Source organism: Lacerta agilis, chromosome 11 (assembly GCF_009819535.1).
Source record: "Lacerta agilis isolate rLacAgi1 chromosome 11, rLacAgi1.pri, whole genome shotgun sequence".
Lineage (NCBI taxonomy): Eukaryota > Metazoa > Chordata > Lepidosauria > Squamata > Lacertidae > Lacerta > Lacerta agilis.
In genome coordinates, this window is record NC_046322.1 from 46,212,945 (window position 1) to 46,226,719 (window position 13,775).

The following is a 13,775-nucleotide window of genomic DNA, read 5'->3' on the forward strand; positions in this document are numbered from 1 at the left end:
AGAAATGTGGAAAACTGAACCAAAGATTTGAAAAATTACAAACTGATTGAAACCAAAATTGACAGATTTGCCCATTCTTACTTGTGCCTTTATGAAACATCCAGGGCTTGTATTAACATTATGCAGGCAAGTTACAGAAGCCTTTGTACATAGACAGTTCACCCAGTGCAAATTTTTGGGAATTGGGTTTGCAGGTGTTTGGCACTCACTCAAGAAGCAAGAATAGATAATCATAGAAATCCTCCATCGACTGTTGCCTATTTTCTGTATTCAAAAGTGCACCGATAGAAGCAACGTACAAAAAGAACTTCACCTTTTAAAACTTATACTTTATTTATAAACAAAATAGATGCCTTTTAGGTTAAATGGGAGCAAAAAATCCAAAACAGTTGTATAGTTTTGGATTTTTTGCTCCCATTTAACCTAAAAGGCATCTATTTTGTTTATAAATCTTGTTAATCTGTAGCCCAAGGATGATATGCAACATTGGTCATACTCAGAATAGACCTTAAGTTCCTTTATTTCAGTGGTTATAGCTAACTGATATCACCCGGGTGGTTTCCCCTTCTTTGAAATGTCTTTTAAGAAATTATCTGAGATTACCTTGCCTTTTGAAGACCAAGGAGAGAATTGTACACAATCCTAGAGTGCAATCCACTGTGCTGAAGTAACACATATAATCTGTTGTGTGCAAAAAACTGTGAAGTCCCTGCATAAATTTGATTGCATGAAATGGTGATTATACAATAGCAGAGCATGGTCAACAGTGCTTGTTCATTATTTCATAATTTGAAATATGTACAGCAGTGTATCCAAGAGTTGCATAGCATTAGGTTTTTCCAGAGTAAGAATGTTTAGTATTTTAATTGAAGCTATGGCAGTAATATTTAATACAATATAAAAGAGCCAGCCAGCTACACTAATATTAGATACTAATCCACCTGGATTAGGAATTGAGTACATCCAGGTTTGTATGCACATTTTGCTTGAATTTGAAATTAATTAGGGTTTTTAAAAAACACACTTTTGACCATTTGAGTTACGTTTCCTCTTACCCTTCAATGTGATTTTTTTTGTTTGTTAAATCATTTCATGTTTCTCCTGGAGACAATCAAAGGATGGATATAACTCATCCAAAATTAATTGGCCAAAGGATGTTCCAAGATTTTTTTTTGTTTGCTTGTTTTTTGCCCAGCCATTTACAAATTGACCCACTATTCCTTGAACCAGGAGTCAGAAATCCCTTTTCTCTTCTGTTTTTCTGCTGCAGAAATTCCCAACAATCCCATTTGGGGGGCTCCAGAAAGGGGTAAGCGGAAGCCTTCAATCACAGTGAATCATTTAAAAACTATTTCATTATTTTTGAACTCAAAGCCAATTCTCATAAAGGACAATTTGTTTACATTTATTTTTCTTTCTTTCCTTAATTGTCATGTGCAGTATGCAATGTTTAATAAATAGTATGTGTTTTGGGTTTCATGAATATTTCCCCTGACAGTTTCATATGCAGTCTCCCCCCTCCCCATTTTTAGCTTAGTTGTAAATAGTCACGTGCATAAGATGTTGTGAGGTGGTAGACATGGCACATGAGAGCATACCCAGAAGATATGTTAACCAGTGCTTTATCTTTCTATTTCCATGCTATATATAGATGTAGAAATAGATATTTGATGTGCAGTTTAAGCAGTTATTTAGTAGTTTGGGACTTTTTATTGGTATATTGGCTTGCTTAAATCTCTGCTTTTCTTAAAACACTTTAATCTTCCTCAGTCTAATTTATAACCTGCAAACATTTAAATCATAAATATTCACATCACACAACATACAAAAAATAGCTTTTAAGGAAGTATTGTATCAATATTTGTTTTCTCTCTGTTTATACAATAACTCTGGAATATTGAAACCAAATCAAAACAGCAAGCTGTATGCCACAAATTACTATTGCATAAAATTTTTCAATAGTTTGCAGATTAATTGTTTTGTAGTTCAATTTGCTACCCATCATAAATCAAGTAGTTTTAAAACATTGTCTTCAAGACTCATGCGATTTTGCAGTGTTTGTACCTTTTAGCAGTATTTAAAGATGCTTACATTTCTGTTGTGATACTAGTATGAATGACTAAGCTTAAGAGACCTGCGAAATTACTTAAGTAAATACAACATCTGTGTTCTATATCTAAATGATGTGCAGGCTGCATTAATTGCATTGGGTTCAATGGAGCGTAGGATAGATTAGAGCTAATGTAGCTGTGCATGAATAAGGTCCCTGCCTTAAATCTTATCTCTGCCATGGACTCACTAGGTGGTCCCATCTGCAGTAGAGGGTTAATAAAATGAAGTTACCTTACTATGCCAGTATATATGATGTACTTTAAATGTTCCAACATTTAGAACATTCAAAAAGTGCTATATAAGTACTTATTATAAATGTTCAACCAACATCCTGGTGCAATCCTCATTTCAGACAACAGGCTCCAATTCTGAATGAATTAATGTTAAATGTCCAACACCTTAAATTCTGCCTTGTGCCACCACAGAAATCTGTTTCATGGCCATTCCTTCATCTGTTGACCTTAATTTAACCCACTTGGGCACAAACCAGAGAAAGAAGAACAAGCTTCATGGGATTTAAGCGATTAACTGAGTAGGAATTGAAAAGCATTAGGCACTCTTATCTTTCTCTGAATTGTACTGATCATACAGGAAAGAAAAAGTAGGAAGGCACTAATTGCAGGGAAAAGGAAGTAGGGTATCCTGAGTTGCACAATATATATTTGTTACTGATTCGCATCTGTTCTACTTCAGAGTGTTGCATGGGGTTTCCTATAATAATTTACTATCACAACGCAATTATGCCAACAGATTGTGAAAACTGGCAGATTTCAAGTTTGCAGATCTACTTTATTCTTACTAGAACCCTGAGATCCACCAATTGGATCCAGGTTACAAAAGATGTTATGCACTTGGAATAAAACAATTCTGATCCCAGAATTTTTTTCTGAGTACCAGAACGAAATTAATTTCATGTTCCTTCCACACAAAAATCTACTTCTGGGGAGTCCTATCCCTCCCTCTCCCCCACTTCATTTCAACAGCATAATTTAGATGAAGTAGCATAATTGATGCCATTGTTTAAAAACGGAGAGCCACAAATCCCTGCCAATCTACTTCAAATCACGCAGAGATCCCAATCTATTTTCTGCCCGCCCCGGCATATGGTATGATGGTTGGTGTATGGTGTGTGAGAGACAAGACAGACAGAAGCAGAAAGAAAACATCTGCCACATATTTAGCACTTGACACAATTTCTACAAGGGACAGTTTTTCTGTGAGTCATGTTAGGCCTTGGAATCAACAATATGTCTTGTACTTCAGGATTTTTGAGCTCTATATACTTCCTCAGATTGTCTCCAGCTATTACAAGAAACATTTACATGCCTCTTGCTTGCTCATGCATATGCTTAGTGGCACTTCTTGAAACATTTGCTATGTTCTGTCTCTTCTTCTCCAACCTCTACTGACTGTGTGCTAGCAGTCTGGTTTTGACTCCAGCTTCCCTGCAGTAATTAGGTTTCAAACTAGCCCTATTAAGTATCTTCCAGGATAACAACACACACACACACAAGACAAAGAACTCATGAGTCACTTACTTGCAGCAGCTAGAAATATCGTAACTAGACAGTGGAAGGACCTATCAGGAATGAACATGGACCACTGGTACCAAAATGTATGGGAAACAGCACTACTAGAGGAGTTGACCAACAAACTCAAACTAGCACGAGGACACCTTCGCCCCAGTATGGTTCCCCTTTATCACAGCACAACAAGACAATGACCTATCCCTCCATACCTGTCCCCAACAACCTACTCCCCCACAAACAAACATCCTAACCCTGCCCTCCACAAACAAACAAGCCACACTGCAATCAATAGAACGCAACCAACCAACTACAGGACCCCCTAACCTCTTGCTTCATCAATATAAAGAAATAAATACATAAATGACCTACCCACAGGATGCTGACACAAACCCCATCACTAATAACAGTCGATAGAACAAAAGAACCACACCCCATCTCTCCCCCTCTCTTTCCCCCAAATGCAAGTTGTCTATGACAAAAATGTCTCTCACTAAATGCAGTCAAACCGAAAAAGAATATGAACTGAAAGTAGAGACAACAGATAGATGTACCTTTCCCAGTTTGTCTGTTTTCATTGTAACAGAAAAAACTCTAATAAAAACCAATAAAACCCCCTGCTAATTGGGAACCACTGCCATGCACAAACCCTATGAGGTACCAACTCACAAAAGACCTGCAACAGGCATTCCTTTTTCTGATGCCACAAAGGCAATTCACATCATCATTACTCATCAGTGGAGGGGTTGCCAATTTCTTTATGCCCATGAGCATAATTTGAATTTTTGAATAAATGCTGCAGGCACCACCAGCTCTTTCAATTGACACACACAGAGAACAGGAGTAGAGAAAAAGTGCACATGCACAAACTTCATTTTTCCAAGAGATCTGGATAAATGTCATCCCATGGAACTGATCTGAGCCTTAGAAAAAGCACATAGAAGTGGGGGAAATGGTCACACTTCGCATTTCCTTCTTTAGCTCCGTGTATTTTTCTAGAGAGAAAAAGGTAATTACCCTTACCATGTCATGATGACCAAGGTGGGCGTGTGCTCAGATGCTTTATGGGCACCAAGAAAAGACTTCAAGGTTGCTGTGTTTTATGCCCATGTATCTGAGATTAAGCCTCATTGTATCTACTAGAAAAGTATACTTATTTATTCATTATTTTTATTGAGCAAAATGTATATACTGCTTGTTTGTTAAAAAAACACCTCCAAGTGGTTTACAAAAATTAAAGATAAAACATTACAATTATTGATAAAACTCTAAAAAATATTCAAAGGCCAATTAAAATCAAGTGTCGCTAAAAAGAAACAATACACGTGGAACTTTTACGTCTGAGTAGGCTTCCCTGAACAGAAATGCTTTATGCAGGTGCTGAAAAGAGTGCCTTGAAGATGCCTTTCTAATGTCGATAGCAGAGTCCCATAGTGTAGGTACTGCCACACTGATCTCTCGCAAATGCAAAATGAGTATTATGTGGCACATGTTCCACAAATTGAAGCGGTTGCGTGGGCACTTACCTGTATAGGGTAATGCAATCTTGCTTCTAAACTGGTTCCAAACTGTTTGATTATACTATATTATTAGTCGAAACAAAATAAGAAATAAATAAATTCTTTGACTATGGCAGACCAACACAGCTACCTACCTGTAACTATATTATTAGTATAATTTATATACTAATAACAACACCTTGAACTTGGCCTGGTAGTAAACCAGTGCAGACCTCTGAGCGGAGGTGTTACTCCTGTTAGCAACCATGCTACATCATTATGCCCCAACTGCAGCTTCTGGGACAAGTGCAAGGAAGCCTCTTGTGTCTGTGTCTGGTCCATCCCTGGGTCCCACCTCCTAGAGAGCCAAGGAAAGCCTCCTGTTGGCTCCCTTCCCTATGCACAGCCTGCTAAGTGCTATAGTTGTGATGATGCATGCTCCAAAAGCCTCTGCTTGCTGCCCCATCCCATGTGGGGACACAAATCCAGGACCTCGGTTAGTCATTCCACCCGCCCTCCGTCCCGGAGGCTTCTACAAGTTTGAAATTTATTTTGAGATGAAATCCTAGAATCAGGCTGTTCCTAACAACGGGAAGAGGTGAAATGACTCTTTATAATTACAGGCGGCAAACATTTTGCATGGGGGTTCCGTTCCTGGCCCCCATACGTGTCAGCGGAGCATGCATAAGCCCACCTTGTTACGCTCCTGCTTCTTTTGGGTCCAAAAGGACTCGTACATCATTTTGTCCTATTGGAAGATGGAGGAACTGCATGCTCATCACCGCTAATGTAACAAGCTCTAGGAAGTAGATGCCCATGACATGCATATTCTTACAAAAAAGAATTACAGTTTGAATGATAAGAAAATACTGCTTTTATTATTATCATCACAGTTATTACCACAACTTAACTACTACTGCAGGAAAAGGCAACTGTGCATTTCTTCTGCTTTAAAAATGATGCCTTGGAAAGGGTTGTATTTGCCATTTTCATTGTAGGTTTTAATTATTTGTTTGTATTTTGTTCCACATATTTCAGTTTGGTAACTATTTGCAAACAAAGAACAGCATGATTTTGCTGTATAAAAAAAATAATCATGTTGACCTGTCTTTTTTTTTTTTTTTTTAAAGGAGATTAATTGGTTTTATTTAGTGTCTTATTTGTTTGTTGTGGGAGCTGTTAAAATAGATAACCGGGGGCTAATAAATGTTAATGATCCCACTCGCTCTTAGAAAATCAATTGGTCGTGATTACAGCACATCTCAGTGTATTGTTCTTGACTAAAATAATTTAATTATTAAGAATATTTTGAGAAGAAACTATCCTTACTCATTTTTGTTTTATCATTGCCAGAATTTTCATGTCAGTTTGATGAATGATTTCTGCTTAAGTGAACAATTCCTTTGAACGAAGAATAAAGCTGAAAAGCATATCCCTCTTGTCCCACAGTAATGACAGTAGTTATAGAGTAATTATTAGTGTGTGCCTTTGAGGTATAGGATTTCACATGCGCTCACAATGTATAGGAAATAGGTGGTCCCAAACTTGGCATGCTTTGAGCTCTGTGTTAAACTGGGGTTCCCCCAATTCATTCAAGGCTTTGGAACGTGCTCTACATGTGCAATGAAGAATCCCTGTTGTGAGTCTGGTAGAATATTTTTGGTTCACAGGGCAATGCTTCATCTGCAGCTGTATATGGCAGATTCCCCACATGCAGCTTCTTTGGATAGAGTGAAAGATCAAATGGAGAAAACAGTGTTATTATATATATATATATATATATATATATATATATATATATATATATACACACACACACACACACACACACACACACACAATACTTCTATTGTACAAGCAATCCAGTCTTTTTTTTATTTAAAAAAAAGGCTATGGATGTACATTGCAGAGAAATATATAAATTTAGCATATTCTCCTCCTCAGGAGGAGCACAACAAAGCTCTCGGGATCTTCAGATCTTTATAGATACTCCACAGTTATCAATACAGATCCAAGGTCTTACGACCAGTGTAAGCGGTGATGCACATGGGCAGGGGGAAGGCAAGTCAGCACAGGAGAACTACAGGGGCAAACCTACATTACAGGAAGCTGAGAACTTTCACTCATTCGTTTTAAACTGTGTAATCTACATCTTCAGATACTTAAGGCAACTAAGCCATCAATACTAAAACGATGCAATCCAGTGATTTCAATAAAACATTAATATCACACTACTGTACAAACTAAATAATTGTCCGTAGCTTAATTGTTCATTCTATCAGCCTTAACAATCTTACCAATCACCTTCACCATAATCCTTTCAGGGATGTCACAATGATTCCCATTTTACATGCAGACAGTGGTGGTTGGAGCTTACTAGGAATTGGGGAGATTAGACAAATTCAGGTAGAATAAGGCTATAAATGGTTACTAACCATGTCGTCTATGTTCTGCCTACACCATATTGCAGCATGCTTCTGAATACTAGTTACTGAAAACTGCAGGAGGGGAGAGTGGTGATTGCACTTAGTTCCTTTATTGTGTGCTTCCTGCAGGCATCTTGTGGTAATAGGATGTTGGCCCAGATGGACCATTGGCCTGATCCAGCAGGCTCTTACGTTCTTATGAAAATTTGATGTCCATGGCTAATGCCTGGGGCTTAATCAAGGCTCCATAAAGGGCTCCGTTGCATTGGCATATGGCAGCTTTAGAACTTTTGCTTTGAAACTTGTTGGGAAACACTCATCAAATATTTTATAATGTGAGTAATTAAAATAATATAATATTGAACTATTGACCAACGCTAGGCCATTAGTCAAGCTAAAAAATTCTACGATCATTGCTCTGAAGCACTGTGAAATAATAGTATTGGTGATCAGCGATGCAAGTAGTCACAATTAAGCAGTTCAGTTGACGAATGAGGGAGTACACTTTATTTTATGCTTAATTGAATTGCTGTACATGCTTGGTCACCATTGTCTCCTTTCCTTTAGAGCTTTAGATTCTAGCTATTTAGAGGCGCACATTTGTAAAAGAGAGAAAGCAATTAAGACTGCATTGTCGTATCGGCTCTAAAAATGCAGACAACGTGAGCTGTGCCTTGGGCTGCTCCTCGCTATTAAAATCATTAATATGCCTAAAGATACAATCTTAATTTTCTTAAAACACTAAGAGGAAACTAAAAACACATCTCCCTACATTAAAAATAGCCAGATGGGTGAAGAGGGTCAGGAGCCTTAGAACATTTGTAGTGCAATCCCACTCATGTCTACTCATAAGTAAGCCCCATTGAGTTCAATAGGAGTTGCTTCCAGGAAAGCGGGTATAAAATTTCAGCCATCTGCAAAGCATCACTGTATGTGGAAAATCTGAAACAAGGGTGGAAGTTTATGATCCTAAACCTCTAAGCATAAGTCTGTGATCGACAAGCATATGTTGGGGTCAGGGCTAGGAGGTAAGTTTTTTGTTTTGTTTTGTTTTGTTTTTGCATAATATCTGACAAGAGCTTTAGGCAACAGCAGTAAATGTTCTGATTCTTTCCATAGTAGTTTAGCCCAACTTATCTGGGTGTCCCAGGCAGAGTCGCTGTCTTGCAACTGTACTCACTGTGCTTACAGTGGGGGCCTGGTAGTGGGAACAGTTCTGCTCTTTGCATTACCTTACCATGCTTAACAAATAGATAAAATAAATAGAAGATTTCTTTCCTTGAATACATTTTTATGCTTTTCCATTCTATCACCTTTTCAGCATTTAATTAGCCTAGTGTCTTTTGTGTTTTCCTCCCCTTCATTTTAATGCTCGCACATTACATTTGTTGTTGGGGCTTGCAACATTATGAGCTGTTTCTAACAAACGGGGCAAAACGGGGCGAGTGGTGGTGTGGGATTTTAGGATCAGACTATGTGAACCACTTCGGGATAGTGTCACTAATGGAAAGCAAGCAAGCATAGTTACCTAAGTATCTTATGTTTAAAATGATCTTTGCAAAAAAAAAAAAAAAATCTATTGCAAACAGTTTGTCATTTTTGTCCTGGCTTTGCTATGTCACCAGTGTCGTTTTATGCAAACTAACTGAGAGTGCTTGCTTGGGAAAGTTACAGGTAGAATTTGGTTTGCATTGATATGCAAACTAGTCCCACTGAGAATACATCTCCATGAGAACTGAGAGGATCAACATCACATTTCAGAAGTAGATACGATTAGGCCTTCTGCAAACAGCTGTGTTGTCTTCTTATATTTAATGATGGCCTGGTTTGGACCAAATTAGGGACGCTGGAGGCGCTGTGGTCTAAACCACTGAGCCTAGGGCTTGCCGATCAGAAGGTTGGCGGTTCGAATCCCTGCGACGGGGTGAGCTCCCGTTGCTCGGTCCCTGCTCCTGCCAACCTAGCAGTTTGAAAGCACGTCAAATTGCAAGTAGATAAATAGGTACCGCTCCAGTGGGAAGGTAAACAGCGTTTCCGTGTGTTGCTCTGGTTCGCCAGAAGCAGCTTAGTCATGCTGGCCACATGACCCAGAGCTGTACACCGGCTCCCTCGGCCAATAAAGAGAGATGAGTGCTGCAACCCCAGAGACGTCCGCGTCTGGACCTAATTGTTAGGGGTCCCTTTACCTTTGGACCAAATTTGGTTTCAGATATTAGTCTTGTGGTATTGGATTTTGCATGTGTACCCTTTATTTTAAATATTAACACCCACATATTGGGTGCCTCACAAGTGGATAACCTTGCTGTCCTGCCAAGCATAGGACATAAATTAGGGAGACTGTAGTCTGAAATGGACCACTGAAGACCTTGACTAGCCTCAGTTTATGCAAGACACCGTTGAACTGGTGGACACATAGCATACAAATGATTATCCAATAATCACATGAAAGACAAAAGCTCGCTAGAAGGGCAAAGCTCACTAGACTTAATCTTGTATATCAAGCTCTTTCTTTACTGACAGTTATAGAAAGCATTTATTTGCGGTGGGTGGAAAAATAAAAGCATTATCTAGTGGCAGTCTTTAACATGCACTTACTACATACAAAACAGTGTTTTGTTTTGTGTGTTGTTTTGTCTGTGCGGTTTGGTATCAGCGATGCATAGGTATTTCCAAAATGTGTGTCTGAGGGCCTAATTACATTAAATTAATGTGTGTTTTTAAAAATTAAATAACGTGCAAGGGTGTAAGATTGTTATAAGATCACAGTGCATAGGAAGGGGCGGGTTAAGCCTTCCTACCCCAGCCACAACCTCTATGAAATCACACATGCACACACATGCAGCAAATAACATTAGAAAACAAGCTCCTATTGCTAGGGGGGGGGGGGGTTACATATATTGTAGCTGGGAATCATGGTAGCAATTATCCCCCCCACTCTGGTATTTAATTCTTAAAATCATGTTAATATGCTTACTGAGACCCTGAGTCCTTACCATGTTGAAAGGCAACACATCACTGAAAGGGGAGCTCAAGTAGGCACTCACATGCACATCACATAACAATAAAAAACCACCACAGCTCATAACATGTTAAATACATGCCCCATGTTATCCCAAGAGGGCTCTTAAATTAGTGAATAATAGAATTCAGAACTGTTAATCTAAATCTGCATTCCATTTGAAGTTCTCCTTTTCAGTATAGAAAGGATATTGTATTTTAGGCGTTGACAAAACTCAGCAGAAAAGCACAAATGAGGCCATCTCCCAAACTCTGATTTATCTGGAATGAGCTGCCTTGGGTACACAAAACAAAAGAGGAAACACTGAGTGTGCCATCTTGGATTCTTTTCGGTACGTGCAGCAGTTGTTCTGCACATCCTTAGAAGAATTAAAGACAGCAATGCTCATGTCGCTTATTTTAGCAAAGGCTTCCCCAACTGGTCTTGCTGACCTGCAATCTGTAAAACAGGATATGCTGGAGATTTGGAGATGGTTACAATTTGACTCTGTTATCTTTTATCTTAATAAGCTGCTAGTGTATGAGGGAGTGGGGAGTGTTCTCCCAGAGAACACTCCCCACTCCCTCATACACTAGCAGCTTATGATATATTTCTTTTCAAGGATGGGACTTTACAGAATATAGTACAGCGTCTTTATATGTTTATATGTTCATTTTTACTATTATTATTTTTTCAAAAGACTAGAGAAACACAACGACTTAAGAAAGCCCACTACTACATTCCCTTGCGAAAATTAGCATTCCAAAGCTCAGCTGCACCACCCAAATTATTTTCCATTTGCTTCAGTAAAAATAAGTAGTGATCACATTGGGTGTTTCTATTTTCTGCAGGCCCTATCAGTGTGGACACTGCTCCCAATCCTTCTCCCAACCTTCAGAGCTACGGAACCACGTAGTCACCCATTCCAGTGACAGACCTTTCAAGTGTGGCTATTGCGGTCGTGCCTTTGCTGGTGCTACTACACTCAACAATCATATCCGGACACATACAGGGGAGAAGCCCTTTAAGTAAGTAATCAAGGACCAGAGGAACAGGAAGGGAATTTAGACAAAAATCAGTAAATATCCTAGCCCTTGGAATAGGTCTGTTTGGAATTGAAGTTCAGAATACCCCCACAGTCCTCCAGGCACTGCTCTTGAGCAAGACCAATTCGTTTCAATAGCATTGTGCAGAATCAGATCTTGGTTGGTTGCAACCAACCCATTAAATGTCTCCTTAAAATCATAAGATCACACTCATATAGTGAACGTATGTCAGATATCTGTAAACAGTTCACTAGCGAGAGCTTGTTGTTAATGGGAAAGCAGTTTTCAATAGCAGCCCTTCCAGTGATTTTATCTGAAAGTATCAAAGGATGGCTTTAGCTGAAATTTCAAGCGTAGGACGTCTAGATTGTTGAACATCAAAAAGTAGGGAGAAGCCAAGACAACAATTGTAGTGCATGTGCTGATTACAAAGAGAAATATTTCCGATAGCGAAGATGCGGCATGGGCAAAAAGTCATCATTTTACATTGTTGTAATAAGCAAAATTTCTGAGTGCTTGATAAGGACCAACAAACTGAAATTGAATCCTAACAAGATTGAGGCACCGGGGATGGATGGTTCTTGGATGTAGGAAGTGCATGTTTTAGGCAGGGTTGTGTTCTTTCTAAAAGTGCACATGTGCAGTTTCAAGATGCTTATATTGTCTCTAGAGACCAGGTGGCCTCAACGGAATGAAATTTCTTTTATCAGCTTTGCTTCATTCACCAATGAACAAAGGGATAGTCTGGCCATGGTAATCTATGCTCTGGTAACCTCATTAGATTATTGCAATGTGTTATATGTGCTGCTGCTCTTGAAGATGACTTAGAAGTTTGAATTGATGTAGAAGGCAGCCTCAGAATTCTTGACTAGGTCTTGCCAACTTTATAAGGACTTCAAAGGCTTCCTATTTGCTTCCATGCCTAATTTAAGTTGCTGGTATTTACCTTTAAAACCCTAAATGGCTTGGAACCCAAATATCTAAAGGTGTGCCTTTCCCATAACTATCTGTCCATACTGTAAGATCTTCTTGCAGAGACCCTCTATCACAGGCATGGCCAAACTTGGCCCTCCAGCTGTTTTGAGATTACAACTCCCATCATCCCTAGCTAACAGGACCAGTGGTCAGGGATGATGGGAATTGTAGTCCAAAAGCAGCTGGAGGGCCAAGTTTGGCCATGCTTGCTCTATCAGAATTAAGTTAATTAACAGCAAAAGAGAGGGCTTTCTTGGCAATAGCTATTGAGTGCCCGCCTTAAAGATGCTCTCCTAGCGCCTACATTGCAGTTCTTTTGGCACCAGGTGAAAATATTCTTATTCACCCAGGCATTTCAATCTAGAGTTAATTTTTATTATTATTTTTTAATTACTGTATTTGTGCTGTGATAAAATTGGCTGTACACTGCCCTGGAATCCTAAATAGGACAAAGGGCAGTAGGTGAATGTTTTAAATAAATAAACATAAGGATTCAATTTAGTCAGTAGGGCTTTGGTTCAGCCCCTTGCTTCTGTGGCTGTTCATAAACCCTGGGCCAGAAACTAGTGGCCAAGTATTAGTAATCTCTGCAGAGAAGTCAAGACCAAAAGAAAGAAGAAAGTGAACCTATCCCACTTTCAGAGTCTAGACCTCTACACTTGATCCTTAAATCCCATTTTCTACTGCACAGTCTTAGTGGGCAATGTGGAATCTCATACTAAATTATAAGTGGTTTAACATTATAGTTGCCTTGCAAGATTTGGTGATGGAATCTTTAATGCACTTCTCAGGCTAATATGAGAATGTAAACAAGGCAGTTTATTACCTATATTTTAAACTAGTTCAGGTAAATCAGGTAATTTTAAAAGATCACCAGTTTTCTAAACCCATGTGACCACAAGTTAGTATCATATTCTGTTCCTATTGGGGAGGGGGGGTGTAGAGCAAAGAAGTCACTTAAACAGGTTTATATTAGAGGTAACAGCATCAGATCATTTCAAAGCCCATATTTTGTAGCAGAAGTCAGCTTCAGATTCTGGCTTCAGACCCCGCTTCTAGAATGGGCTCGCTGTATGGCTTTGGGTAAGAAATTATCTGTGGTGCTCAAGTCCCAGTCTATAAAATACTAATGGTATTACCCCCTGTAGACACATACACACAAGGTTGCAGAAGAACAAAACACCATAAATCCA

The 13,775-nt window shown here is 39.0% G+C and overlaps 1 protein-coding gene and 1 long non-coding RNA gene across 6 annotated transcripts in view; one reads left to right on the forward strand and one right to left on the reverse strand.

Annotated features, from left to right (window-relative positions):
• PRDM6 (PR/SET domain 6) overlaps positions 1–13,775 on the forward strand; it is a 93,850-nt gene that overhangs the window by 75,141 nt on the left and 4,934 nt on the right. For 2 of the 5 annotated variants that reach the window (XM_033163979.1, XM_033163980.1), the window contains 2 exons: positions 1,271–1,309; positions 11,413–11,589. The exons of 1 other annotated variant lie outside the window; for it this stretch is intronic. In XM_033163979.1, the coding sequence (XP_033019870.1) occupies positions 1,271–1,309; positions 11,413–11,589 (216 nt within the window). The remainder of the gene's footprint in view (positions 1–1,270; positions 1,310–11,412; positions 11,590–13,775) is intronic. 2 more of the 5 variants (XM_033163982.1, XM_033163981.1) reach the window with 2 other exon arrangements.
• The window catches only part of LOC117054825, an 85,320-nt gene that overhangs the window by 8,490 nt on the left and 63,055 nt on the right, over positions 1–13,775 (reverse strand). The gene's annotated exons all lie outside the window — the stretch shown is intronic.